The following is a 23,762-nucleotide window of genomic DNA, read 5'->3' on the forward strand; positions in this document are numbered from 1 at the left end:
GCACTCAGCGGCACTCTGTGGCACTCCGCGGCACTCTCTGTGGCACTTCAGCGGCAAGCGTCAGCTGTGGCAGGCGAGCGGTACTAGTTCAGCACCCGTCAAGAAGCTGCGGAGCTGAGGGGGCGGAGCCACATTTCCTGAGACATTTCCTGAGAACACACATTGTTGTTACAACAGGTCAGATTCCGTAAATCAGTTTTATGATTTTAGTTGAGTCACCGGAGCCACCCGTTCTCTGTATGCACCCTAGAGTAATTACGTTGTACTTTTTTGTTTCTCATTCATTTTATTTAAGTATGATTTTGCTGGTTTTGCAACAAAAGGGAACATAATACACTCTTTCCAAATTATTACTTTTACAGTCATTTACAACAATCGGCTAAAATAATGAAAATAAATCATCCGTTTTATTATCATTTAAAAGTATATATATAAAAAATTAAAATTAAAACCCATAAAATGTCAGAGAGTGCCAGAGAGTGCCACAGGGTGCCAGAGAGTGCCGCAAGGTGCCACAGGGTGCCAGAGAGTACCAGAGAGTGCCGCAGGGTGCCAGAGAGTGCCAGAGGGTGCCGCCAGCAACAGAGGGATTAGGAATTTTTTGAATATTCTAGAGTCAAACTTTCTATATCTCAATGGCAATAAAACTGAAGTAATTTATTTGGACCACAGTATTTGACCAACATTATATCTTCTCATCTTGGCCTTTTAACTTCTTCTGTTTCACCAGTCAATTCAGGATTTAAGTGTGACAATTAAATCAGTGAAGTAGGTAAATTAGGCTTAGTGTTTGAAAAGAATGAACCAAACATCTCTTTATTTTTCAATTGTCATTATTTATTAATAAATAATGACACATCCTCTGGCACACCCTCTGGCAGGGTTCCAGAGAGTGTGCCAGAGCACACTCTCTGGCACTCTCTGGCACCTTGCGGCACTCTCTGGCACACCCTCTGGCACCCTGAGGCACCCTCTGGCAGCTTGTGGCACTTACTGACATACATATACATATAAGCAGAGGAAGAGTGAAGATATTTTCAGACATATATTTTTGGATTGGACATTTTATGGGTTTTAATTTTAATTTTTTATTTTTTATATATATACTTTTAAATGATAATAAAACGGATGATTTATTTTCATTATTTTAGCCGATTGTTGTAAATGACTGTAAAAGTAATAATTTGGAAAGAGTGTATTATGTTCCCTTTTGTTGCAAAACCAGCAAAATCATACTTGAATAAAATGAATGAGAAACAAAAAAGTACAACGTAATTACTCTAGGGTGCATACAGAGAACGGGTGGCTCCGGTGACTCAACTAAAATCATAAAACTGATTTACGGAATCTGACCTGTTGTAACAACAATGTGTGTTCTCAGGAAATGTCTCAGGAAATGTGGCTCCGCCCCCTCAGCTCCGCAGCTTCTTGACGGGTGCTGAACTAGTACCGCTCGCCTGCCACAGCTGACGCTTGCCGCTGAAGTGCCACAGAGAGTGCCGCGGAGTGCCACAGAGTGCCGCTGAGTGCCACAGAGAGTGCCGCGGAGTGCCACAGAGTGCCGCTGAGTGCCACAGAGTGCCGCGGAGTGCCACAGAGTGCCACAGAGGTGCCAGTGCCACAAGAATCTCCACAAGGATCTCGGCCCTGCACGAAATGGAAGCACCTGCTACTCCCGCAGGATAGACCATAGGATTGACAGGAGCCGCGAGAGCGCAGCATTAGTGTTAGCATTAGGGTTAGCATTAAGGTTAGCATTAGGGAAATCCTTCCCAGCTGTGCGCAAGCTGTGTGTGAAGCTGAACACACCTCTACCTGCCTCAGCGGCCTGTGAAAGGCTGTTTAGCATCGCAGGACTAGTCTTCAGCCCAAGAAGAGCGAGACTGAATTCTCGCAATTTTGAAAACCAACTTCTTTTGAAGATGAACAGGACATTTTTCAGTTTCCAGTAATGACTGGGTTGTTACTTTCGGTGCTGCTTTAGTATTGATCATGTTTTGATATTTGAGTCATTTAGTGGATGATCAGATGGAGTTATGATGGTAGCAGTCGCCCAATTGCAGATTCAGCTTGAGACAAACCTTTGCCTATTGTGTTCAAATCAGGCCCATAGGAGTTTACAAGGCAGGTGTCCTTTCTCAACACTCTGACCTGATGCATCAAGTGGATATTTTTTGCTGAACGCAATATTATGCATTTGCCCTCTACATCCTTTAGTCGGAATGAGCATACTTATAAACGCACTGTTACAGCTCCTTCATAGTGTCATATTGCTTTTCGGAGAATTATGATAAGTTCATAGTAGATGCAAAAGTATACTTATGTACAATATATTATGTTGAACATTGTTGCTCCTGGATGGGTCACAGCCAACCCAATTATTTCCAACACAGCTCCTTGTCCTTGGTCGTCATGGTGCCACAGCACTTAAAAGAATAAACTTCATAATTCTCAAAATTCTGACCCTTTGCTTTTTTATTAACAGCATTTACTTGTACTTTTACTTTCAATACTTAAGTACATTTAATATCAGAAAATTACTTTTGATACTTAAGTACAATAAATATCAGATACTTTAAGACTTTTACTCAAGTAGTATTCTAATAGGTGACTTTTCACTTTTACTGGAGTAGTTTTCCAGTAAGGTATCTTTACTTTTACTCAAGTATGGCTTTTGGGTACTTTATACACCACTGCTGTGTTCCCACGCTGGACATCGACCCTTCATGGTTAACAACAAGGAGTTAAAATAACAAGACTTCAGAGCGCTCCAGCATCACGCAACACCGGACAGTTCTTATGCAATTTGCTCGCAAGTGCATCAACAGGTGCAAAAGAGAGAGAACCAGTGCAAATCAGATTCATTCATTTAAACGGCATTTGAAGGCAAGGCATTGTCTCTGGCGCACTGAAGTTTGCGGATGAATTTAGTTCAGCGTGTTAAAACTGCGCGCGCGCAAAGTGAAATGTCTCCCTAATTAAACTAAATTAAAGAACTCGGAGTGGAGTAGCCGGTGTTTTGCCAAATGGTATCCAACACTCATTATTTCACGCCAAAATCACCAGGACTTGTCGCGTTTATCCACTTTTGATAATTTGGTAAAGTTACATTTAAATGAGTTAGTTACATACCGATGTCCCGACCACTAAAGGCAGTGGAAGAAAAAGAAACGGGGCTGAGAAGAGGATCAGCTCATTCTTAACAGAGCGGAGATATTTGAAGAATGCCATCCTGAAGGAAAACGGAGAAAAGGAGGCTTTCGCACCGTGGATCGCGCTTTTGACTAGCAGACAAGAGTAGGAGGGGGGAGTCCCACATCACATAAAGGGGAGAGAGAGAGAGTGAGTGTGTGAGCGAGAGAGCGAGAGAGAGAGAGAGAGAGAGAGAGAGAGAGAGAGAGAGAGAGAGAGACAAAAGAGCTCTTACTGATTGATTATTCTCCGAATTAACACAAAGGTTCTTCCAGATCATCAGCAAACCTCCAAAAATAAAATCACGTAAAATGGACACTATAGCCTACTGGCTGCACTGAGTGAACTTGATGGAAAGTCGAGGAACTTGAGGTTCCTTGACAGGTGCCTATCATCAGCAGAGGCCATTATTACCTCGGTATCTTCTTTGGCGAAGTGAAGGGGATTTTGGAAGCCGTGGCTGTTAAAGAGCCTCTGCAGGGCAGCAATTGAGTTAAACTATTATTCATTTGAGATGAGATGAATAACTGTCAAGCTCGCTTCAGAGCAGAGTAGGCCTACAGGTGTAAATATCAACTCTCCATTATGTAACCTAAACACACAAGGCACACAAGAGTAAAAAGAAATGCAATGAGAGATAAGCTGACAGTGTCTCCTCTTTGCAGCATGTTGTTGCCTGAGAGTCAAGAGCACACACCTTAAAAATGTTTTGCAACCAAGTTGCAGACAAGCCAGATTGCTTGTAGTCTGTGCACTAAATTAAGTAATTACACGTTCTTCTGTGTGTTTCTGCTGACCTGAATACTTTAGCACATCTACCCTTCACCAAAGGAAAAAACCCTATCTAAAGCCTTTGACATGCCTGTATCTCCCAGAACACATAAACTATCACGGTGAGTTTGTTCGTTTCAATCAGACTGAAGAACAGGCCACTAAACTGTGAAAGGGATTGTCACAATAATAATAAATGGGAAATTGTGAGAACTTTTAAGGGCATGTCTGCAAAATGCACCACTTCCACAAAAATATCAGTTTCAGCAGACTAGATTGACTTTTTTTTGTGCATTAATCAATTAATGCAACACTTTGTTTGCATCATAGTTTAAAAAAAATTCTATAAGACACCCACAGAGTCCATGGATTTCTAGCCGAATGACTTGAGCGATCAGGCAAACGATGACTTGAGAGATTTGTGTGCGTTTGGTATAAGCATGTTCTGCCATCAACGTATGGCAGAACATACAGTTCCCCATACAGTTCCCCCCTCATGATGCCAGAGGAAAGACTGGCTTCCTCAAATGTATTCCAATAAATTACATATAAATTCTTTCTTTTTCAGCAGTCTTCGTATTTCGACATGACAATGTGGATTTCTGTATTGTGTAAGTCACAGGACTATAACTAAAACCCTATCCTGTGTTGGTTGGTTTTTATTTATTGGCAAAAGATACATCCTGCTCTTTGGTTAAAATTACTAACCAGTGGGTCAGATGATTTCTGTTACACCCGGTGCTGGTGAACTCTGGTAGAATATACATTTTCTTGCAACTTGTGTGATCTTAGATAACCATAAAGAAAAAGAAATGTATATCATTTTTTCATAAAAAACTGAGATGTGGCAACATCTGTATTATGTCAAATTGGCCATGCCTGCAAGAACACTAACATAACTAGTTATTATAGGACATTTTCTTCGGGTCTTCTGAACGTGTTTGTGCCATCAATTAAATTTGTATGAGGAGAGGAGGAAAAGTTGTTATGAGGAATTACATAAATGGCACTATCCGAATCAAAAACAATCCTTCCCTTGGCCCGTGGCCTAACTTTCCTCCAAATTTGACTGAAATCTGTTTTTCTAGATATCCAACTAACTAAAGGACCAACAAACCTACAGAAAATACAACCCTGTTGGCAGAATAAATAACGTTTATCTCTCTAGTCTAGAGTATGGAAATGATCTTGTAAAAAAGCAAAAAAAGCATGATATACGATACAAAGGTAAAAATATTATTTATTGCAAAGGCACGGTAATGCATTGAAATATAATGCATCACACTTCTTTGTGTCCACCCTCTTTTCATGTACGGCTTTAATCCAAAACCAACAGCGTGCTTTGGGACATGAAACCCATTCTGCCTGGCAGTACGATAAAACTACTAAGAGCAGAACTAAGAGGAGACTGTTCAGCCAAGGAATGCCATGTTGTTTGGCTCTATCTGTTCTGTCAAAGTGCTGACAGTAATGATGCTTCATTGGTGGTATGCTGAGATGAGAGAAGCATTTACTTTGTGTCCCTGTAATTGTGAGTCTGCAACACAGTGTGGGATATAAAAATTCATGCCTATAGACTCACTTTTACAGATTTTAAAGAACATTTTTGTTATAATCCTTCTGGACGGGACACTAAATGCCTTGATTCTGTCCCTTTGCCTTATCAATTGTTTGTTCTTTTTAATCAGATTTGCCAGCTGTTTTTCACTTCCTGCCTCGATTTGCTCAAGGTGCCCATCAAAATAAGCTTTCAAAACATCCATGCATAAAATATATGCACACTTAGATACTGTTTTAAACATTCATATCAACATTTAAAAAAGTAAGATTGGACTCATATGGAAACAAAAACAAAAGTTGACCATTGCACACTGAGAGGCATATGTCAATATTATTCAAAGGTTCATATTTATTAAATCACATCCATGACAAGTTTGCAACTGCAACATATAAAGTATAATCCACCTTCAAGCGTATTCATAACCATCTCAGAGAACATTTTGGAATTTAACTCTCAAGATATCATTTTCTGTATAAACAAGACATTGCTATGACACTGTGCTCTATTCTGATAAACAGACCATAGTAAGACATTCATCCTATTCAGTCTCTGATAAAGCCCGTTTTCACATTTCCTGTTCAATAACGGTTGTGAGTTTGTGGAAATAAATTATTCAGTATAATTATAATAGTAATGTAAAAGAGCAACCTGTTTGTGTCTTGACAAACACTGCTGAAGGATTTATCTATGAAATTACAGACATAACGCCACCTTGTGGAGATGACTCTGACTACATCCCAGTCAGGTATTAGAAGCAAATATATATTTTTATGAGATCATTTCAAGGGACCTTAAAAGACAGAACATTACCAGCAAACTGTGGTATTGTCGCTTCATTTCATTCACTACATTAGCTCATCTAGATATAGGCCGAGTAGTTTGCCAGGAGGATGGGCCTTTCCTTACTACGTTGCCTTAAACATACTCAATACAATTAAAAGAAATCGCCAACACAGATATATCTCTATTGCCACTGTGGTTGTCACAATATCGGTAGCACAGTTGACTATATATTTCTGCTGTATCAAGTAACCACAACACATAAGTTCTGGTATTAATCAAATGTTATTTGCAGGTTATTGGGAAAGTGTCCCTGAGGAGAAAAAGAGGAGGACATCTACACTCAATTCAAAATAGAGCGGGTACCATTGTGGGATACAGGAGAGGAAACTATCGAGCTATGTGCTTGCCAGTTGCAGAAAAGTTCAGAGAAAAATGACATGATGGAAGAAATGAAAAGAGTAGGACTAACGAGAGCAGGGTTAAAGAGCATACTGGAGAGACAAGGCAGAAGATGTTTGCTCAGATTAGAACTGAACACTGCAGGAGTTAAATAACTCCAGAGGATGACAGTAATGCAACACCAAGGATGCCAGCTGCCTTTACGCGTCAAAGAAGAAGAGGCACTATCGTGCAGCTTCAGCAGCAGTGATCACATGACATGGGGCCGGTGTTGTGTCACGTGAGGTGTCTCTTCTTAAACATGGCTCCAGCTAGCACAGAACAAAACACCATCTGATTGACCTGTCGTCTTGTCTGCTGACACGCATCATTAGACATCGGACAACATGGTGGAAGTAAACGTCGCCCCGCTGTACGTCCTCGTTTTATAACCTTACTGTGGTACAAACTCAGCATGCGTGAAACCGGACCGTTAGCTTAACGCTAGCTAGCTGTCAACTGCTACAAGTGGTAAGATATTCAACAGTAAATGCTGTTGTCCTGTGGTGACATTGAAGTTACATTTTACCAGTATTGATGCTCTTGTTTAGCTTCATGTCAATGCTGTTGGGCACTAACCTAGCGCTATATGAGGGCTTATTGTTTGCTTGAGTGAGGTATCGTAACGTTAGCCTCTGAGCTAACTGTTCGCGTTAAGTTGACGTTACTTCCTCAATAGTCTTCTTAGAGCTTTAAAGCTCCCAACTCACTTTCACCGTTCCGACATATAACGCGAAAGAGTTTGGCGTTAGCTAGCTAAATAACATTTACAAGCTTACACTATTTAGCGTAATTAGTTTCGGTTTAAATTGGGCTTTGTTTTTTTGGATGTTATCCCTTGCAGACAGTTAACGAAATCAATTCAAACTATTAACTTCTGGTACTGGCTAGTACGACACTAAGTAAGTTTGATTAGTCAACAGTTTAACTCGCTATACTTGAGACTTTTTTGTCACTATGTATATACCGTGAGATTGTGTCGATGGGGCGGAGGCAGGAGGCAGTCACGTGAGCTGAACTTCAGGGACTTGCAGAAGTCGTGTGCAATCACCAACATCACATCCGTTATTGCAGCAAACTTCTCTCCCCTGTCGAAAACAATCTGTCATCCCAGCGTTGCACAGCAATATTAGTTAAAGCACTCTAAAAGAAGCTAATCTAACTGTCCATTTATGCTTTTCGATTATTTCCGCAGGGGGACTGGTGCAAGAGGAGATTCGGTCTGCCCTCGATGGCTTTGATATCATCCTTCATGAATGTCTGAAAGGCGTCCTTGTGGGAGACAGCGAGGCGTATGCAGCGGGACATTGTGCGACTCTTAACGAGCATCGGAGAGACTCACCATGGATTGGCTGATGCGTGCCGTTGAGAAAGACTTGGGGGTTGACCGGCGGCAGCAAGGCCCAGGTCCCCGTCCCAGGGAGCTCATTGCCCTTGTCCCCACGCGCTGGGTGACGGGTCTGAGGGAGAGGAGGCTCATGCGCTGCGCCCGCTTTGACAGCATCAGTGAGCCGGAAATTCGCACCTACCTTCAGTGTTCCCAGGCGAAGCTGCCTCCCGGCTGGACACGAGTGTGCATTCAGGGTCTGAGGAAAAGCAAGCTGGGCTACCGATTGGCCAGAGACCCGTGCCATCAACAAATGGAGTTCACGTCACAAGATTCTTATGTCAAAGCCATGCAGTATGTGTCGCAACATAATGTCAGGTACGATGCACACTTTGATATTCTTTTAGTCCATCTAGTTTGTAAAATGTGTCTGTGCATGTCAGCATACATTTGTGCTAAAACTCAAAGTAAAAATATCCCTTTACTTCATTGATAAGTTGATTGGCAGATCTTTAATCTGCAATAATGTTGATAAGTGATTCGTTTAAGTAATTTATCAAGCATTTGTCCATTTATATTTGTATACAATTTATCAATTTGCTGTCTTTGGGTTTTGTACATTTGGGATGATAAACTCAATCGGCCTTTTGTCTTTCCCTCTTTTCAGGAATCTGTGGCGTGACGCTCATTCCAAACTTGTGCAAGCATATTCAGGAGCCAATGGGCAGGTGCATGTTGCAGCTGTAGATGCAGTGCGTCAGGCTTTACAGAAGCTCTTCAACTCCACATTCATCTCGGCTGACAGACTGTCACCATCTCTTTCTCCAGCTAGAGAGAAGGAGAAAGAAAACTACTTGCCACCCAGTTCATCTTGCTTTTCCAAGTCCCAGTCGGACCATCTGTCCCCCAACGTTCTGCCTGCAGATTGTCTGCTGGAGACAGCGGAGATGCTCTACGTTATTCTACCTTACACTCAGTATTCACTCCATGACATTGTCTCCTTCAGCCCAGCCAAGCTCGCTAACAGCCATGCCAAAGTGTTGTTCATTCTCTATCAGCTGCTAATAGCCCTGCAGGGATGTCATGCAGCAGGTCTGTCTTGTGGAGAGCTCTCCCTGCAGGACATAGCTGTAGACGAGCGGCTCTGCAGTCGTCTCAAGCTCAACCTAGCCCATTATGAGGAACTGGGGCCCGAAGGGGACGCAAACAGCGATGGTACTGGCAGACAAGTGCCAAAAAGTGTCCTGCCAAGGAACAACTCGTGTGTGAGCCCAGAAAACAAAAGACTTTGCAAAGATTGCTTTAATGAGCTTAAGAAGTTGGTTCTGGACTGGGTCCACGGGCGGGTAAGTAACTTCCGCTACTTGATGGAACTGAACATGCTAGCAGGGCGGCGGGAAGGAGACCCTAATTATCACCCAGTGCTGCCATGGGTGGTCGATTTCACTGTGCCGTTGGGAAAATTCCGAGACCTCAGGAGGTCGAAGTTCAGGCTCAACAAAGGGGACAAGCAGCTGGACTTCACATATGAGATGACCAAAGAGGCTTTGGCGGCTGCAGTGGGTAATGGGGTTGGTGGAGGTGGTGTAAGTGGGGACCTTGGTGGCTCTGTAGGTGCTGGTGGTGCTGGACCGTCTGACCATCTTCATGTGCCGCATCACATATCCGACGTGCTCTCAGACATAACCTACTATGTCTACAAAGCGCGACAGACGCCCAAGTCGGTGCTGTGCAGCCACGTTAGATCCCAGTGGGAGCCGAACGAATACCCAGCCAGCATGGAGCGCATGCAGAGCTGGACCCCCGACGAGTGCATTCCAGAGTTCTACACAGATCCCTCCATTTTCCGCTCAATCCACTCCGACATGCCAGACCTGGACGTGCCTTCCTGGTGCAAGTCGTGCGAGGAGTTCATTGAGGTCCATCGGCACCTCCTGGAGAGCAGAGACGTGTCCCAACACTTGCATCACTGGATCGATCTCACATTTGGCTTCAAGCTGTCTGGTAAAGACGCCGTCAAGGCCAAGAACGTGTGCCTGCACCTGGTGGACAACCACACCAGTCTGACTACCTATGGTGTGGTTCAGCTGTTTGACCAGCCCCACCCGCCACGCTTGTCTCCTTCACAGTACGCCCCAGCAGAACCTCCTCTCCTTGGCCTTGCTGTTCTTAATGTGCCTTCGCTACACATCCCTCAAGTCAACACCGTGGCTGACGCCATGAATGGACTGGTGCCAGAGTCAACAGGGTGCGAGTCCAGTGGCTGGACCATGGTAGACAGAGATGAAGAGCTCGAACAAGGCATGGAAGCGCTGGACTCATTAGCGTCCGCTGGCTCATCCAGCTCCACTTCCTGCTCGGTGCCGGTGCCAAGCATCGGTACGGCAGGAGGAAAGATGGGAGGAGAGCACTCGGCACTTATTGTATCGCAGTCCCCGAGTTCATTCCCTGGTGAATTCACAAGCGGTTTAGGCCCTGGTTTGCGCAGCGCCATGTTACAAAGAGGTGGGCCGACGAACAAAAAACACGCAGAGGTGACCGTGACCGCTGCCAACACGGAGGAAATCAAGATCCTCCTCCCTGAAGGCTTCAACCCGCTGCAGCCTTTGGATGAGCTGGAGAAGTTGAACAACTTCCTGGTGAAGAGTCTGCACGCTGAAGTGGGGCATCCTGACTGCACGAGAGATGGCGTCATAATTGAATCGCTACCCTCCCTCACGCAGCTCTGTCAAAGAGACATGCAGGCCTTCGGCGTCCTCATCGCCGAGATATTCTACCCCTCTAAACTGAGAGGACTGAAACCAGGCACCCCCCTGAGGCAGCGTTTCCAAGCCGTCATGAAGCTCTGCTCTGCCAGCCTCCGCGATGTGCCACTGTCTTTGCATTATGCTCTTAAGACACTGCTGCTAATAGAGAAGCACTCTGGAATAGCACAAAGAGAAGTACCGGATTGCCCCCGTCCCCTCCTTTTCAAATATGAACCCATCCGCGATGGTCTCCCTCCCCCAAACCCCTGCCAGTTATTGAATTCAATCATCTCCCCCTTTCCTTTCCCTTCCTATTTCGCAGCACTTCATAGTTTTATCTTCTCCTACCACGCCAAGATGGAGACCACGTGTAGTCTTCAAGGAAGAGATGTTGTCTTTCACCTGTGGCAGCAGCTCGAGACACTGTTGCGGGGTAACGTCACAGCCGAGGGTCTCGAGATTCTCTTGCCCTTCATTCTAGCCCTCATGCTTGAGGAGTCCACTGCCGTCTACGCCGCCTGGTACCTTTTCGAGCCCATCTCTCGAGTACTGGGTCCCCGGAATGCAAGCAAGTTCTTGCTGAAGCCGCTGATCAACGTTTATGAAAACCCTCACTGCCTGCGCGGACGCTTCTATCTCTACACGGACTGTTTCATCCTGCAGCTAATAGTGAGGCTCGGCCTGCAGGCCTTTTTATCCAGCCTGCTCCCCCATGTGCTGCAGGTCATCACTGGCTTTGAGAGTAGCATCTCAGGCTCTAGCGGGGAGGCTGGCAAAGGGCTGAGGGGCGGCACATGTAACCTCGAAGAGGAAGAGGACTTTCAGTGTGGCGAGGTGCGGCCATCTTCTGGGTCTGTCAGCGGGAACATTGGAGGTGGCAATGGTGCCAGTGGAGGAGTCGGAGGGGTGGGAGAGACAGGGATGGTCGATTACTCCTCTGGCATCAGTCTCAACGACCAAGTGTTTCTGTCGGAGGCAGAGGACTTTCAGAATGGGTTCTATGTCAACAGCGGAGCAGGGGTGGCTGCTGGGAAGCAGCAGAGCCAGAACTCCGCAGCCAAGGATCAGGACCAGGAGTCTCTAAGTGTGGGGAAACTAAGTGACAAAAGCAGCACAAGTGAGCTCTCGCTGGGTGACGGGGACTCGATGCGCGATCGAGCCAGTCTCAAATCAGCGGACAGCAGCCAGGACCTGAAACAGGCTAGTGAGGGAGAGGAGGGAGGAGAGCTGGAGGAAGAGGAGGTGACTGAGACTAATGAGGGTCAAGAGGGGACAGGCGACCCTGCTGGTTGCGCGGAAGCTTCCGGAGCTACAGCTGCCGCTCTGGAGGGCGAGTTCGTGAACGGAATCGTGGGAGAGCAGGAGGAGGACAACCATGACGCATCGGACGAGTCCGGGGAGAAAGAGCAAAAGATTCTTCTCGGTGAGGGAATGATTGAGGTTTATGTAAATAATTAGTCTATTAACTGATAACTTCTAATGACTTTTAATCATTTCTCCACACACAGATACAGTCTGCAAAACAGTTCGGTGGCTGTCGGCAAAGCTTGGACCAACGGTGACTTCTCGATACGTCGCCAGAAATTTGCTGCGATTGCTCACAAATTGTTACATTGGTACGTAAATTCTGAACATTAACTAAGAAGTTGAATTGCCTCATTAACACTTTTATATTCAGCAATATTAACAACAGCTCTGTTCTCTGCCTGTAGGGCTGGAGAAACACCAGTTTGTGGCCGTTGCGTCTGAGGAGAGCAGCCTGGAGAGTGTGGGAATGGGCAGCGTGTATGAGAAGAAACCTGTCGTTGGTGACCAGACAGCCAAACCTGTGTTGGACTGTCTCATCTACATAGCTCAACTTTATGGGGAGCCTGTACTGACTTACCAGTACCTGCCTTATATAGGATATCTGGTAAAGCAAATGTACAATAACGCACTAAAAAAAACAACCTCCTTTGGCCCATTAAGCTTGGATTGTTTTGCTTTTTTCTGTGGGGAAAAAGACATTTGTACCAAAGCACTTTTCAATGTAAGGTAACTAATATGTATCCTTCCAGGTTTCTCCACCTTCTTCACAGCGCCTGAACACGCGTAAGGAGGCAAGTCTGCTTGGAGCGGTTGCACTTACGCAGAAGATCATCGTCTTTCTCTCTGATACCACTCTCATGGACATGCTTATGAAGATCAACCAGGATGTGCTCCTCCCACTGCTGGACTTGCTCACCACCCCCCGCATGGGGTAAATAACACACATTCAACCATGCACAAACTCTAGATGTATGTTGAGGTATAACTTGTGATCGTGTTCAAATACTCAAACACAGCAGGTCGACTAGAAGAAGCATTGTAAAATATTTCAAACATTAATCTGCCTTTCGTCGAATGAACTGAAACTTTTTAACTTCTGTGTTGAATTAGAGTATAATGCTGCAATAGATCTGTCATTAGTCCTCTGCTTCTGCTGTACTCAGGTTCCCCAGCGGGGTGCAGACACGCACTGCCGTCTGTCTCAAGACTCTCAGCCTGATGGCTCTCATCTGTCTGCGCATCGGGAGGGAGATGGTGCAACAGCATATGGCTGACACTCTGCGTCGGTTCTTTGCCGTTTTCTCCCTGCTGCATTTTCTGCAGCCCCAGGTATGCACACACACACACACATCAAGACTGACAACTGTAATGTCAAGTTATTTTCTAGATGCTTTCAACAAGCACATCTGTCAGAAAGAGCTTTTCAAAAAGAAGAGACAGAAAGGCAGATGAAAATAGAAATGAGACAGAACCTTTGAATACAAACTGTCAGACGGAGAGAAAGAGAGTCTGTGCATTTGTGAGCACGGCAGGATGGTTGTTCTCTTCATCAGATGATTTAGAAGTTTCTTCATGTAGTTATGTCTTCTGTAAATGGAATTTAAAATTCACACATGTGGTAATTGTATCACTTATAATGTAGCTGGACAGCGCCCCTTGCAGAGTCGTGGGAGAAGTCACGGTTGTGGACGTCTGCACACCTGAAGAGACAAATGTGACATACGAGTTGGGGGTATTGGAGGAGCTGCAGACTGTATTTAACCCCGAGATGGCCCATGCCTCCTACATCCCCTTCTACTGCCTCATAGGTAGGAAATGCCTCAGCTTGTGCCAAATTCAAAATATCATATCCAGCAGGAAGAAGGCAGTATATTCTGTCCTATAATCACATGTATTTCTACACTTCAAGTGGTATAAATTGATTCTGTATTGTCATTTGTGTAGGTGACATGGCAATACGGAAACTGGTTCCCAACCACGAGCTGGTCTGGCAGTTGGCCCAGTCCTACCACCAGAGTTTGCATCAGGGGGGTTCAGATACGTCGAAGGTGGAGCTACCCCCGTCCTCCACGGGTGTCTCCTCTGGTTTTGCCAAACGCGTTGGCTGCAGCCCATTCCCTGCACCTTCGACTAGCTCCGCCTCACTGGGAGACTCCCTCTTGGAGTCAGGCATGTTTGGGAGCCACCTGGTAGGAAACCGTATCCAAGTGTCCCGGGACACCGACTATGACAGTAGCCGGAACCTGGGCTTGGCCAACTCGTGGGGACGCTCCAGCCACACCGCCCCCGCCGTCACCACTGCCTCCAGCTTCACCGCTCCATCCTTTGGCACGGCTTCCTGGGTGACGGGCCCTGCCCCAGAGGACAGCGCGCTGAAGCAGGAGCTCCCTCGCAGTGGCCGCTCCCTGCAGGGCAACTGGCTGGCCTACTGGCAGTACGAGATCGGCCTCAACCAGCAGGATCCGCATTTTCACTTCCACCAGATACGACTGCAGAGCTTCCTGGGTCACTCGGGCACCACAAAGTGTTTGGCACCTCTGGCAGGAGAGGATTACTTCCTCTCAGGAAGTAAAGACAAGACCGTGAAGCTTTGGCCCCTCTATAACCACGGCGATGGAACACAGGAGGTGGAGCCCAAGGTGACGTATAGCGACCATCGAAAGTCAATCTTCTATGTTGGACAGCTGGAAGCTTCGCAGGAGGTAGTCAGCTGCGATGGAACCGTGCACCTGTGGGACCAGTACACAGGTGAGAGGGACCGTGCATTTCTGCTCACGATCAGAACTATGCATCATCAACTTGTAGTTGTTAGTTAGAGGGCGTGGGACACAAATGGGTGGAATGAAACAACTCTACCACTATTCTGTGTAACTACACTCGACCTGTTTTCCTTAGGCAAACAGATCCGCTCGTATGAAGCCGTGGATGGGAAGAATCCCATCACAGCCGTCACCACCATGCCAGCACCACACTGCAGCGTCGTGTTTGGCAGTGCCGATTCTATTCTCCGCTTCATCGATCCTCGCAAACCTGGACTGCAGGTAGCAATCTGCCATACAACATCCACCAAATGATCAGTGTGTGTTTTCAACACGGTAAGATGTCTCCGCTACAGAGTTATTCCAGACTTGACTGTGACAAATCTTCCCGTGTCCCCAGCATGAATTTCGTCTGGCGTACAACAATGTGAATGCCGGGCTCATCCGCTACCTGGCAGTGAGCCCTTCAGGGCGCACTGTGGCTGCAGGCTTCTCATCCGGCTTCATTGTTCTGCTCGATGCACGCACCGGACTCATTCTGAAGGGCTGGCCGGCTCATGAGGGAGATATCCTCCAAATGAAGGTATAGTTTTTCTTAAGCATACGTCTGTATACCTGAACAGGGCTGCCTCTGGGTTACGTCTTTGTCAGTAGTCAGTGAAGGGCCAATAAGACCTACCAGTGATGGTAAAACAGATTCCATGAAGGTTTGGCTGTTGACAGCAACAGTTATGCATGCAATGAACAAGTGAAGTTCTTCGTTGCCTTTTATTTAAATGGCAGACAGTAAAGAGGAGACAAGAAGTGGGAGAGAGAGGAAGGATGACACACAACAACCTGGCAAGACCTGAAGAGGGGATGTTGTAACTACATGGACAAACCTCTAAGCCGCAAGAGCATTTCTTATTACAGGATTCATTTGAAACGGTTATTTCAACTATTTCAGGACATTATGCAGATTATTTTCATGTTTTCAAATTATAACTACCTGCGGTAGTATATATTAGTTCGAATATATTTATTCAATGAGAGCTTTCAGAATAGTATTTAAAATGTGATGTGTATAGTGTTGGATTCCCAACAGACGTTAGAGAAAAGGGAGGAAGGAAAGGAATCAAATATGTAAAACTCCCAAGTTGGTGAAACTAAATACTTCAGCTCGGGAGGGAAACAGAAATATCTGTGATTTCGTGATTGTTAGGAGGAACAAGTTACTGTTTTTGAAATAGAAAATGATACTTCGATGAAATGACAGCCACACACTAACTTGAACCCTTGTTACACCACTTTGTGTTTCCAACCAACGGGCAGATGCGTAGGATTAACGGTCAAGTTGTTGACTCGAGGCGTGGGCTGGGGGGGACACAGTTGATTCAGTGTGTCACATAAATGGGCGGTCACTCTCTATGCTGTAGTCCAACTTTGTTTTCCGCCAGCTAAAGTTGTAGCCAAACACAAGTGAACAGCTTCTCTATACTGTGACTCCCTTACTTTGTAGAGTTGTCAGCATGGTGTGATTTCTGACATAAGAGAAGGGTTGTATGGGTTTAAGGGGGATCAGTGTACCATCAAATACAACCGGCTGGAAGGAAGGTCATTTCTTTCTGTTTTTATGCAGGTTGAGAGCTTGGTGTAAGAGGGGCATCACTGATAGTGACCAAACCACACATTACCTGCCCCTGATAAAAAAACAGAAACAAGCATTTTATTAAATGCAATGGGTTTGCAGTTGTCACTCAGAGGAATACTGCATAGGTGTAGTCAATTTAGTCTTAATGTAGTACCTTTATAGTAGTTAATAATAGTTGTAAAACGTGTCGTATCCTTTGACCACATCACACACTCCAGCCAGAAGGTGTGGCTATACTCTTGGATGATAAATATTCAAGAAGATGAAGAAGTGACTTTTATTGTGACATTCCCCAAAGGTAGTGATACTAAGTGGTGCACAGATGGTGAAAGTTGTACCCAGCAGGTCTGTTGTCAACAGTGCGCAAGGATGAGCAAACTTTATTTAACCCCAAGTTAGGTCAAGGATTGTGTCTCTAGTTTTAGGCAAATATGGACACAGGTTACTCATTAGAAAGACCACAGTGCTTCTCATTGGCACATTCTTATTACTCAGACTTCCCCCTCAATGTGTACGTGTTCTATGTTTGTGGGTACAGGAACACTGCTAGTCAGATGACTTCAGTCATTTTAATGGTAGTTGGTCAGTTACTGTAGATAATATGAGTAACAAATGGATATAAGTAGTTGGTACGAATATAAAGAAAATTGTACGGATTATTCTGGCCAAAATAATTGTGATTTAAGATATTATCCAGATATTTGTCAAAATATGCTTAAAACTCTTGAAATGGCACTAAAACACGGTTTACCTTGCATTTTCTTAAGAAACATATTTGTATTGCTTCACAGATCGAACACAACTTTATTTAATGAGAAGCAAACAATCATAAATAAGGTGATAACAAATCATAAGAGCTACAGTTTTTTTCAAGTTACTTGTGGGGATATTCGTGATTATCCCAATAATAACAAATCGCCACAATTAACTTATTGTGAGTATGATATCCTATCACTAATAAGTTGGCTGTTACCTGTTTCTGTTTCAACTGTCTCTACTTTAAAGGTATCCCATTTAGTTCAATTATTCTTTTCACATATTTTCTTTAATTTCTGTGTATTTACAAGGGAATTGTAATTGCAATGCCTGGTATATGATCTCAAATCTTGAAAAAGGATGTTGGGGAAAAACGTAGACTGTCGGTGTTTACTGGGATTTGACGTTAACATTTTCTTGTGTTTTACTTTTCAGGCTGCAGAAGGAAACCTGGTGATCAGCTCATCCACTGACTACACAATCGCCGTGTGGAAAGATATGGAGCACAAGCCTCTCCGCCAGTACAAGTCGCAGTCCGACCCCATCCACGCCTTCGACCTTTACGGTTCGGAGATCGTGACCGGAACCGTGGCGAACAAGATCGGGGTGTACTCCATGGCAGATATCTCCTTGAGTCCCGTTAGCAGCACGAAGCTGAGCTCGGAGAACTTCCGCGGCACTCTGACCAGCCTGGCGGTCCTGCCCACCAAGAGGCTGCTGCTGCTGGGCTCTGAGAACGGGGCCATCCGGTTACTAGCTTAGGGATAGCCAATGGCTCGCAGCTACGCTAAACACGCTTAACGTTGACCTTTTTGAAAGTGTGTGTGGTGTTCCTGAAGTCACCAGATGTCTGAGTTCTCTCTGTCCCCTGTCCTGTGCTTGAGGTCAGCTGTATTGGTAGAGCACTTTTCTCTAAATAGCTTTTTGAATGAAGCAGCACAAGTAAAGGCATTGTACGGATAAGCGTCATGTCGACCCAATCTCGCCTCTCTGGCTGTTGGCACTGAATTTGATGATCAAGACGTGTGTCACACAGTTAAAGTTCACCGTGTACAGTGAATCCCATGATTTTTTTTATTTTTTGTTTTTCTCTTTTAAAAGCCTATAGATGTATAGAAAGTATATAATGGGAACTTCATATTTTGACATGTATTCTTTTGACTAGGTCAGCTATTCTGTTCAAAAGGATGAATCAGAAGACGCGCTCAGGAAGGTGGGACCAAACACGGTTCTCATGTAGTGTTTACACTTTCCAAATAGATGCATTAAAAACACCAAAAAAAAAAAAACAGTGACCTCAACTCTCATTTTCCCTCACTGTTAGAATACATGAGTACCCAAATGCACTGATTCAACTATGCAGTATTTGTAGATCAAATGATTTGTTTGTGTTGGCGTGTTTCGTAAGAGTTGTTTCACAGTAGATTGTTTCTACGCCATTGAACAATAAAAGTACATTCGCTGTTTTTGTCGGCAGTCTTGGTGCATCTTCTCAGCGTCACTTACAAAAGTCACTTACTGATGCACAGCCTTTAACCTACTGCACAAGTACAGCCTAAATTGTTAACATGTAGATTCTCACTCAGATTTTAAAGATTGAATGTTTTTATCTACTAATTACTTGAAGTTGCTTTGGGATATTTTTTTAAACCATTGTTAGAGATTCTTGATTTAACGGTCAGAACCTGTAGCAGCATTACACTGGGAGTGTATCTAAGCAGGTGCCACACTTTGACTGGGTATGCCGGTTACTAGACTCGCCACCTTCTAATTGCTCATTACAAAAGCTAACATAAGAACAGTCGATGCCAATGTAAACCGTTTTGTATTTAATCATTTATATGTAACTGCATATGAATATTTTGAGAGAAAAGTTGTAATTCAATAAAAAACGTGGTTTAATTTGCTCCTTGGTGTGTAATGCACATGAATATGGAGTAGAGATGTATGCCCACAACACTCTTAATGAATCTATCAAAGTCTCGTAAAAAGGCTATTAGCGTCACATAATCAAAGCTCTCCCCTTTGTATGGTTTTATCACTTTCATGTTGTAAATCACAGTTTGCCTAAATGTAGCCCAAAGCTCAAAACGCTCTGATAAGTATACTACACTTTTTGGTATTTTGTGTTTTTTGTAAGTGAAAGCTCAACGATCATAAAACTTTGTAGCTGCATATTGATAATTGGTTACGATAGCTCCAGCATCTCTTTGAACATTTTGAGAAAAGTCCTTGAAAATGCTTATTTATTAACTGGATTAATAAAATAATTGCTTCCATGTTTTTGTGTTTGTGTTCCAGCTTTTTCATTATGACTCCCAGCCTTGCTCACCGGTCTTTGGCTGAGTAACCAGAGCTCAGATTGGACAAAGTCCCCTCTTGTATTTGCAGACAGCTGTCATGTGATCAAGGAGATATCACTTTTGCTTAGTGGTGAAATGTGACCAAATACACTGAAAAAGTTATTTCTTTTCTTAATTTCCGCCCCCCACCTGTCTTGAGTATTTTTTTGCCACAACATGTAGCGTCAGTTTATAGACTTAGCATAACAATCATGTCTGTTCTGTGAAGTTGGTAATATATCAAAGCCAGAGGTTTCTGGGAAATGTGGGCTTGTGTTCCCCTGACATCAGATGTGTAACTGTTTGCCCACACAGTGTTGGATTTACTAAACTTTTGCAAATAATCTGACCTGTTCTCTGTCCAAGATTAAGGTATCATGATTTTGTCACCTGCCCATTGATATGCAAAGTAGCCAAGCATCTCGGTCTTCAATATTTAACCCTGGATGAGTCTCGGTAGCTCCATTTACAAACAAATAGTGGCTTAAATGAGGGCCCCAATCAATGCAAGTTGATGTTTAACTGTTTGCTGAGCAAGTGCCAATCTTTGACTGTCAGGAATTCTGCCATCCGCAGTCACTTAGTCGCTCCTTTTTTGGACAAGGCAGCCCATTTTTTTCAAATTTAAGGTAAGATCAAACTTTTTTCAAAATACTTATTGGGATACTATTGTACATTTCATGACTTGTTGGAATACGCTAAATACTGCTCAGTTATGAATGGATTTTCATGTTTCTGTAAGGTCTGCAAAGGTGGATACGGCGCTTCACCATTCATTACTTTTGACTTTTTTATTTAATGTTTTACATTTAGGCATGTTAAGGTGATATAAATACTGAATGTCTGGAGACACCACAATGCATTGATACTCGAGATTGCTTCTGCCACGACAAGTAGATTTTCTGTCCCTCAGAGTATTCAGCCTATCACAGTTTTTTACGAAACAATATATCTGCAGTATTAGGATGTGGTTGGAGACAGCACATTTTGCACTTTCCAGGTGGAAATCTTAGCGCAGGGTCGACAAAAATCTTTTGTGTGGCTTTCATGCTTAAGGTATAGTTCCATATGATCTGGGAATCCTTTAAAGGTGAGGGCGACTAAGTAGAAGTGTTAGAAACCTGCAGGCAGTACAGCTAAGATACTATACACAAAAGGCGAGAGTGTTACGTCATTAAACATGAACCGTATATTTGTTGTTTTATCTTAAAAGTCACCTGGTCGTACGCCAAAATATTTTCTCTCCCTCACAGTTACATTGTAAGGAAATGGACCTTCGTCTGACACTCCTGTTGATCTGTCTCTGCAGCCAAGGAGTCACTGTAAAGCATTAGAATTACTTATTTTCAACTCTAAAGATGATTATAATATGTGCTGATTATATAACGGTTGTATAAATTGTTGTCTTATGCTAACTTCCTTCTCAGCAGAATGCTGATGTGGCAGAAAATGACTCAATCCCTCTGGTGCCTCTTATTCCCTTGATGCCCAGCCACCCCATAGAGGTTAGAGGCAAAACAGAGTTTGAATGTAATTTGTTCTCTCATTGTGCTTGTTGCGTCATGGTGCTCTGGTCATTTCACAGTTTGGAAAAAGTGTCCTTGTAATTAACATTTTGTACAATTCCTGTCTTTAGAAAGTAGAAAATGAAACTACAGCACAACCAGGAAATGTGCATACCAGAGAAGCACCTCTACTTGCAACAGCCACAACTAGTAGGCCCAATGAGAGCCCGTCAGAAGGAGAACATGGTGAAGATTGTCCGTCAGTCGGCCGAAGCCAACAGTCAAGGGAGGCCATCGCTGCAGCCATTCAGAAACTGGGTGTGCAGCTGCTGCAGAACCTGGAGACAACGCCAGAGCAGCCAAATGTCATCATATCTCCTTTGAGCATATCGTTAGCGCTCTCCCAACTGGCTTTGGGTATGCATGTCCTGCTGCAGTATTTACATGACACGCTGGACCAAAACAGCTTGCTCTTTTCATATACGCAATTACTACATGTGGTTGAATTGTGTCAGCAACTTGCTCAAGTTTAAAGTCGTCTGGAGACTGTCGCTACCGTTCTCATCCAAATGTTGCACCCCTCTTACAGGCGCAGCAAATGAGACGGAGGAGCTGCTGATGCATCATCTCCATGAAAACACTCTCCCCTGCTACCACCAGTCTCTGCATAATGTCTTAGAGCTGCTCAGACAGAATGAACTGCAAATTGCCACACGCATCTTCCTGCGCCAAGGTTACTTCCTGGAAAAATGTTTGCACCACACCAAAAATTGAGACTGCACAGCTGCTGTTTATTATCGTTTATTATGTGCTGTAGGGTTCGAGCCAAAGCCAGACTTTGTCCGTGAATCCCAGAGGTTATATGACTCAGAACCAGCAGTATTGAAGAGCCTGCAGCAGATAAACGACTGGGTAGAGAATGCAACAAACGGAAAGATGACCGACTTCCTGTCTGCTTTACCACCAAATCTGCTCCTCATGCTCATCAATGCTGTCCATTTCAAAGGTGAAATGTCACCATATTCATGTCATTAGCTTCTTTTCTTAAAAAAACAACATGTTTATTGAGAATAGTAATTTCCCAAAATACCAGTGGAAATAACCAATGAAATCTCCCAATGTTTGTAAGTTTTCCTTTTCATAAGCTACTGTATGTTTGAATTATGCTGCTGACTTGAACTGAGACCCATGTTACCCACAGGAGAGTGGAAAGCTCAATTTGACCCGCGCTTTACCTCCAGAGGTGTGTTCTACCTTGACGACAAGCGCATGGTTGATGTTGAAGTGATGGAAGATGCCAAACACCCCTTGAGTTTATTTATTGATAATGAACTGGAGGCTCAGGTAAAATACAGTTTTAATCACCAAAATACTCTAGCCTCTTTTCACATAATTTGGTAAGAAATATAACCTCCTCACATAACCTTCATTTATTTACAACACCATTTCTTCTTCCTGTGCAGGTAGCGAGCTTCCCATTCCTGAAGTTGACGAGCTTGTTGGTGGTCATGCCTATGTCCGGCCAGGTGAACCTGTCTTCCCTTTCTGCAAAGCTGAATATCTCGGACTTGTACCGTCGTCTGCCCAAGGAGAGAGCTGTTCAAGTTAAAGTCCCAAAATTCAAACTGGAGTATGCTCAAGACCTGAAGGATGTTTTTACGAAATTGGGTAAGAGGTTGTTAGGGTCTTTGTTGTTGTATTCATTTTCACCACACATACAAATTATTATGGCTCAATGGCATTTTTTGGATTGAGCCTGTCCTCTCTGCTCTTTGTTAGGCCTCGGAGATATGTTTTCCCGTCCCAACTTGGCTGGCATGGCCGACGGCCCCCTGCTGGTCTCCAGTGTGATGCATAAGTCCATCATGGAGATAAATGAGGAGGGTGCAGAGGCTGCTGCAGCCACTGCTGTAGTTATCTCACGGGCATCGAACCCTGTTTTCCACCTCAGCCAACCTTTCTTCTTTGCCCTCATGGATGACATGACTCAAGTGCCCATTTTCATGGGTGTCATTAACAACCCAAATCCTGGGGCTCCTATTTTGGAGAGAGGAGCATTTGGAAGCAAGGATAAAGTGGGATTCCCAATTGATAAGGATCATGTTGGCTCATTTAGTGGCCCACCTAAGTAGGGAATAATACTTACACTGCTGTCCCAGGGAAAACCCAGAACAAGATCTGTCATGATTGTATAGATTAAATGTACAATGTCAATAAACTGGATCAAAATGTGTGTGTGAAAACAGATCCTTCATGTGTCTTTGTTTCATTGAAGAATAAACACACGAAAGTGCCCTGTATGCCTTGTAAAAACTAAATATTATGAACAGTTTCATACAAGAAATGGTTTACACCTATAGTAAAAACTCTCTTCATCTTTAATTGATTCAAAATTCCAAGGTATCAAAATGTAAAGTCTTTACTGTAGACTAAAGCTTTTACTGCATCATTCTGTTTGCCGTCGATTTTTTAAAGATGTTATCTAATAAAATGAATTGTTTGAATGACAACATGTCAAAGTTATGACGTGGGCTTTTATTGTCATCTTGATGCATTGCCGAAACTTCTGCAGAGGGCTATTGGCAATTTTACATACTTATGAGGCAATTTTTTATCCAACTGCCAGTGATTTGTGGTTTTAGC

General features: G+C 43.9%; 3 protein-coding genes across 7 annotated transcripts in view; 2 read left to right on the forward strand and 1 right to left on the reverse strand.

Moving 5' to 3' along the window:
- slc13a5b (solute carrier family 13 member 5b) overlaps window positions 1-3,260 on the reverse strand; it is an 11,928-nt gene extending 8,668 nt beyond the window's left edge. The window contains exon 1 of the mRNA XM_031873654.1: window positions 3,133-3,260. Coding sequence (XP_031729514.1) covers window positions 3,133-3,231 — 99 coding nt within the window. The 5' untranslated portion in view covers window positions 3,232-3,260. The remainder of the gene's footprint in view (window positions 1-3,132) is intronic.
- A 3,717-nt stretch (window positions 3,261-6,977) lies between these two features.
- Window positions 6,978-19,179, forward strand: wdr81 (WD repeat domain 81). 2 transcript variants are annotated; one of them, XM_031873623.1, is made up of 12 exons: window positions 6,978-7,216; window positions 7,941-8,450; window positions 8,740-12,242; window positions 12,328-12,435; window positions 12,532-12,731; window positions 12,877-13,058; window positions 13,291-13,456; window positions 13,770-13,935; window positions 14,072-14,875; window positions 15,023-15,168; window positions 15,287-15,469; window positions 17,708-19,179. In XM_031873623.1, the coding sequence occupies exons 2-12, from the start codon at window positions 8,089-8,091 to the stop codon at window positions 18,032-18,034; spliced, it is 6,147 nt and encodes a 2,048-aa protein (XP_031729483.1). In that variant the 5' UTR covers window positions 6,978-7,216; window positions 7,941-8,088; the 3' UTR covers window positions 18,035-19,179. The 2 variants fall into 2 exon arrangements, with proteins under 2 accessions (XP_031729483.1, XP_031729484.1); XM_031873624.1 differs by having other exon boundaries at window positions 6,978-7,118.
- Window positions 19,180-20,038: 859 nt separating this feature from the next.
- On the forward strand, window positions 20,039-23,574 carry serpinf2b (serpin peptidase inhibitor, clade F (alpha-2 antiplasmin, pigment epithelium derived factor), member 2b). Of its 4 annotated transcripts, none has more exons than XM_031873633.1 (9): window positions 20,039-20,243; window positions 20,868-20,936; window positions 21,042-21,119; window positions 21,251-21,536; window positions 21,709-21,852; window positions 21,937-22,125; window positions 22,321-22,463; window positions 22,583-22,787; window positions 22,899-23,574. In XM_031873633.1, the coding sequence occupies exons 2-9, from the start codon at window positions 20,883-20,885 to the stop codon at window positions 23,249-23,251; spliced, it is 1,452 nt and encodes a 483-aa protein (XP_031729493.1). In that variant the 5' UTR covers window positions 20,039-20,243; window positions 20,868-20,882; the 3' UTR covers window positions 23,252-23,574. The 4 variants fall into 4 exon arrangements, with proteins under 4 accessions (XP_031729493.1, XP_031729494.1, XP_031729491.1 ...); XM_031873634.1 differs by having other exon boundaries at window positions 21,045-21,119; XM_031873631.1 differs by lacking the exon at window positions 20,039-20,243 and adding an exon at window positions 20,263-20,366.
- The last annotated feature ends 188 nt before the right edge of the window (window positions 23,575-23,762 follow it).

This window comes from Anarrhichthys ocellatus, unplaced genomic scaffold (assembly GCF_004355925.1).
Source record: "Anarrhichthys ocellatus isolate YVR2014 unplaced genomic scaffold, GSC_Weel_1.0 scaffold72, whole genome shotgun sequence".
Classification (NCBI taxonomy): domain Eukaryota; kingdom Metazoa; phylum Chordata; class Actinopteri; order Perciformes; family Anarhichadidae; genus Anarrhichthys; species Anarrhichthys ocellatus.

Bases quoted from the DNA above. Each gene is read 5' to 3' on its own strand.
- wdr81 (XM_031873623.1), top strand. From the start codon at position 8,089: ATGGATTGGCTGATGCGTGCCGTTGAGAAAGACTTGGGGGTTGACCGG. The intron at 12,243-12,327 runs GTGAGGGAATGA...CTCCACACACAG, and splicing joins AGAGCAAAAGATTCTTCTCG to ATACAGTCTGCAAAACAGTT. The intron at 15,169-15,286 runs GTAGCAATCTGC...CCGTGTCCCCAG, and splicing joins CTCGCAAACCTGGACTGCAG to CATGAATTTCGTCTGGCGTA.
- serpinf2b (XM_031873631.1), top strand. From the start codon at position 20,334: ATGGATTTTCATGTTTCTGTAAGGTCTGCAAAG. The intron at 21,853-21,936 runs GTTACTTCCTGG...TATGTGCTGTAG, and splicing joins ACGCATCTTCCTGCGCCAAG to GGTTCGAGCCAAAGCCAGAC. The intron at 22,464-22,582 runs GTAAAATACAGT...CTTCCTGTGCAG, and splicing joins ATAATGAACTGGAGGCTCAG to GTAGCGAGCTTCCCATTCCT.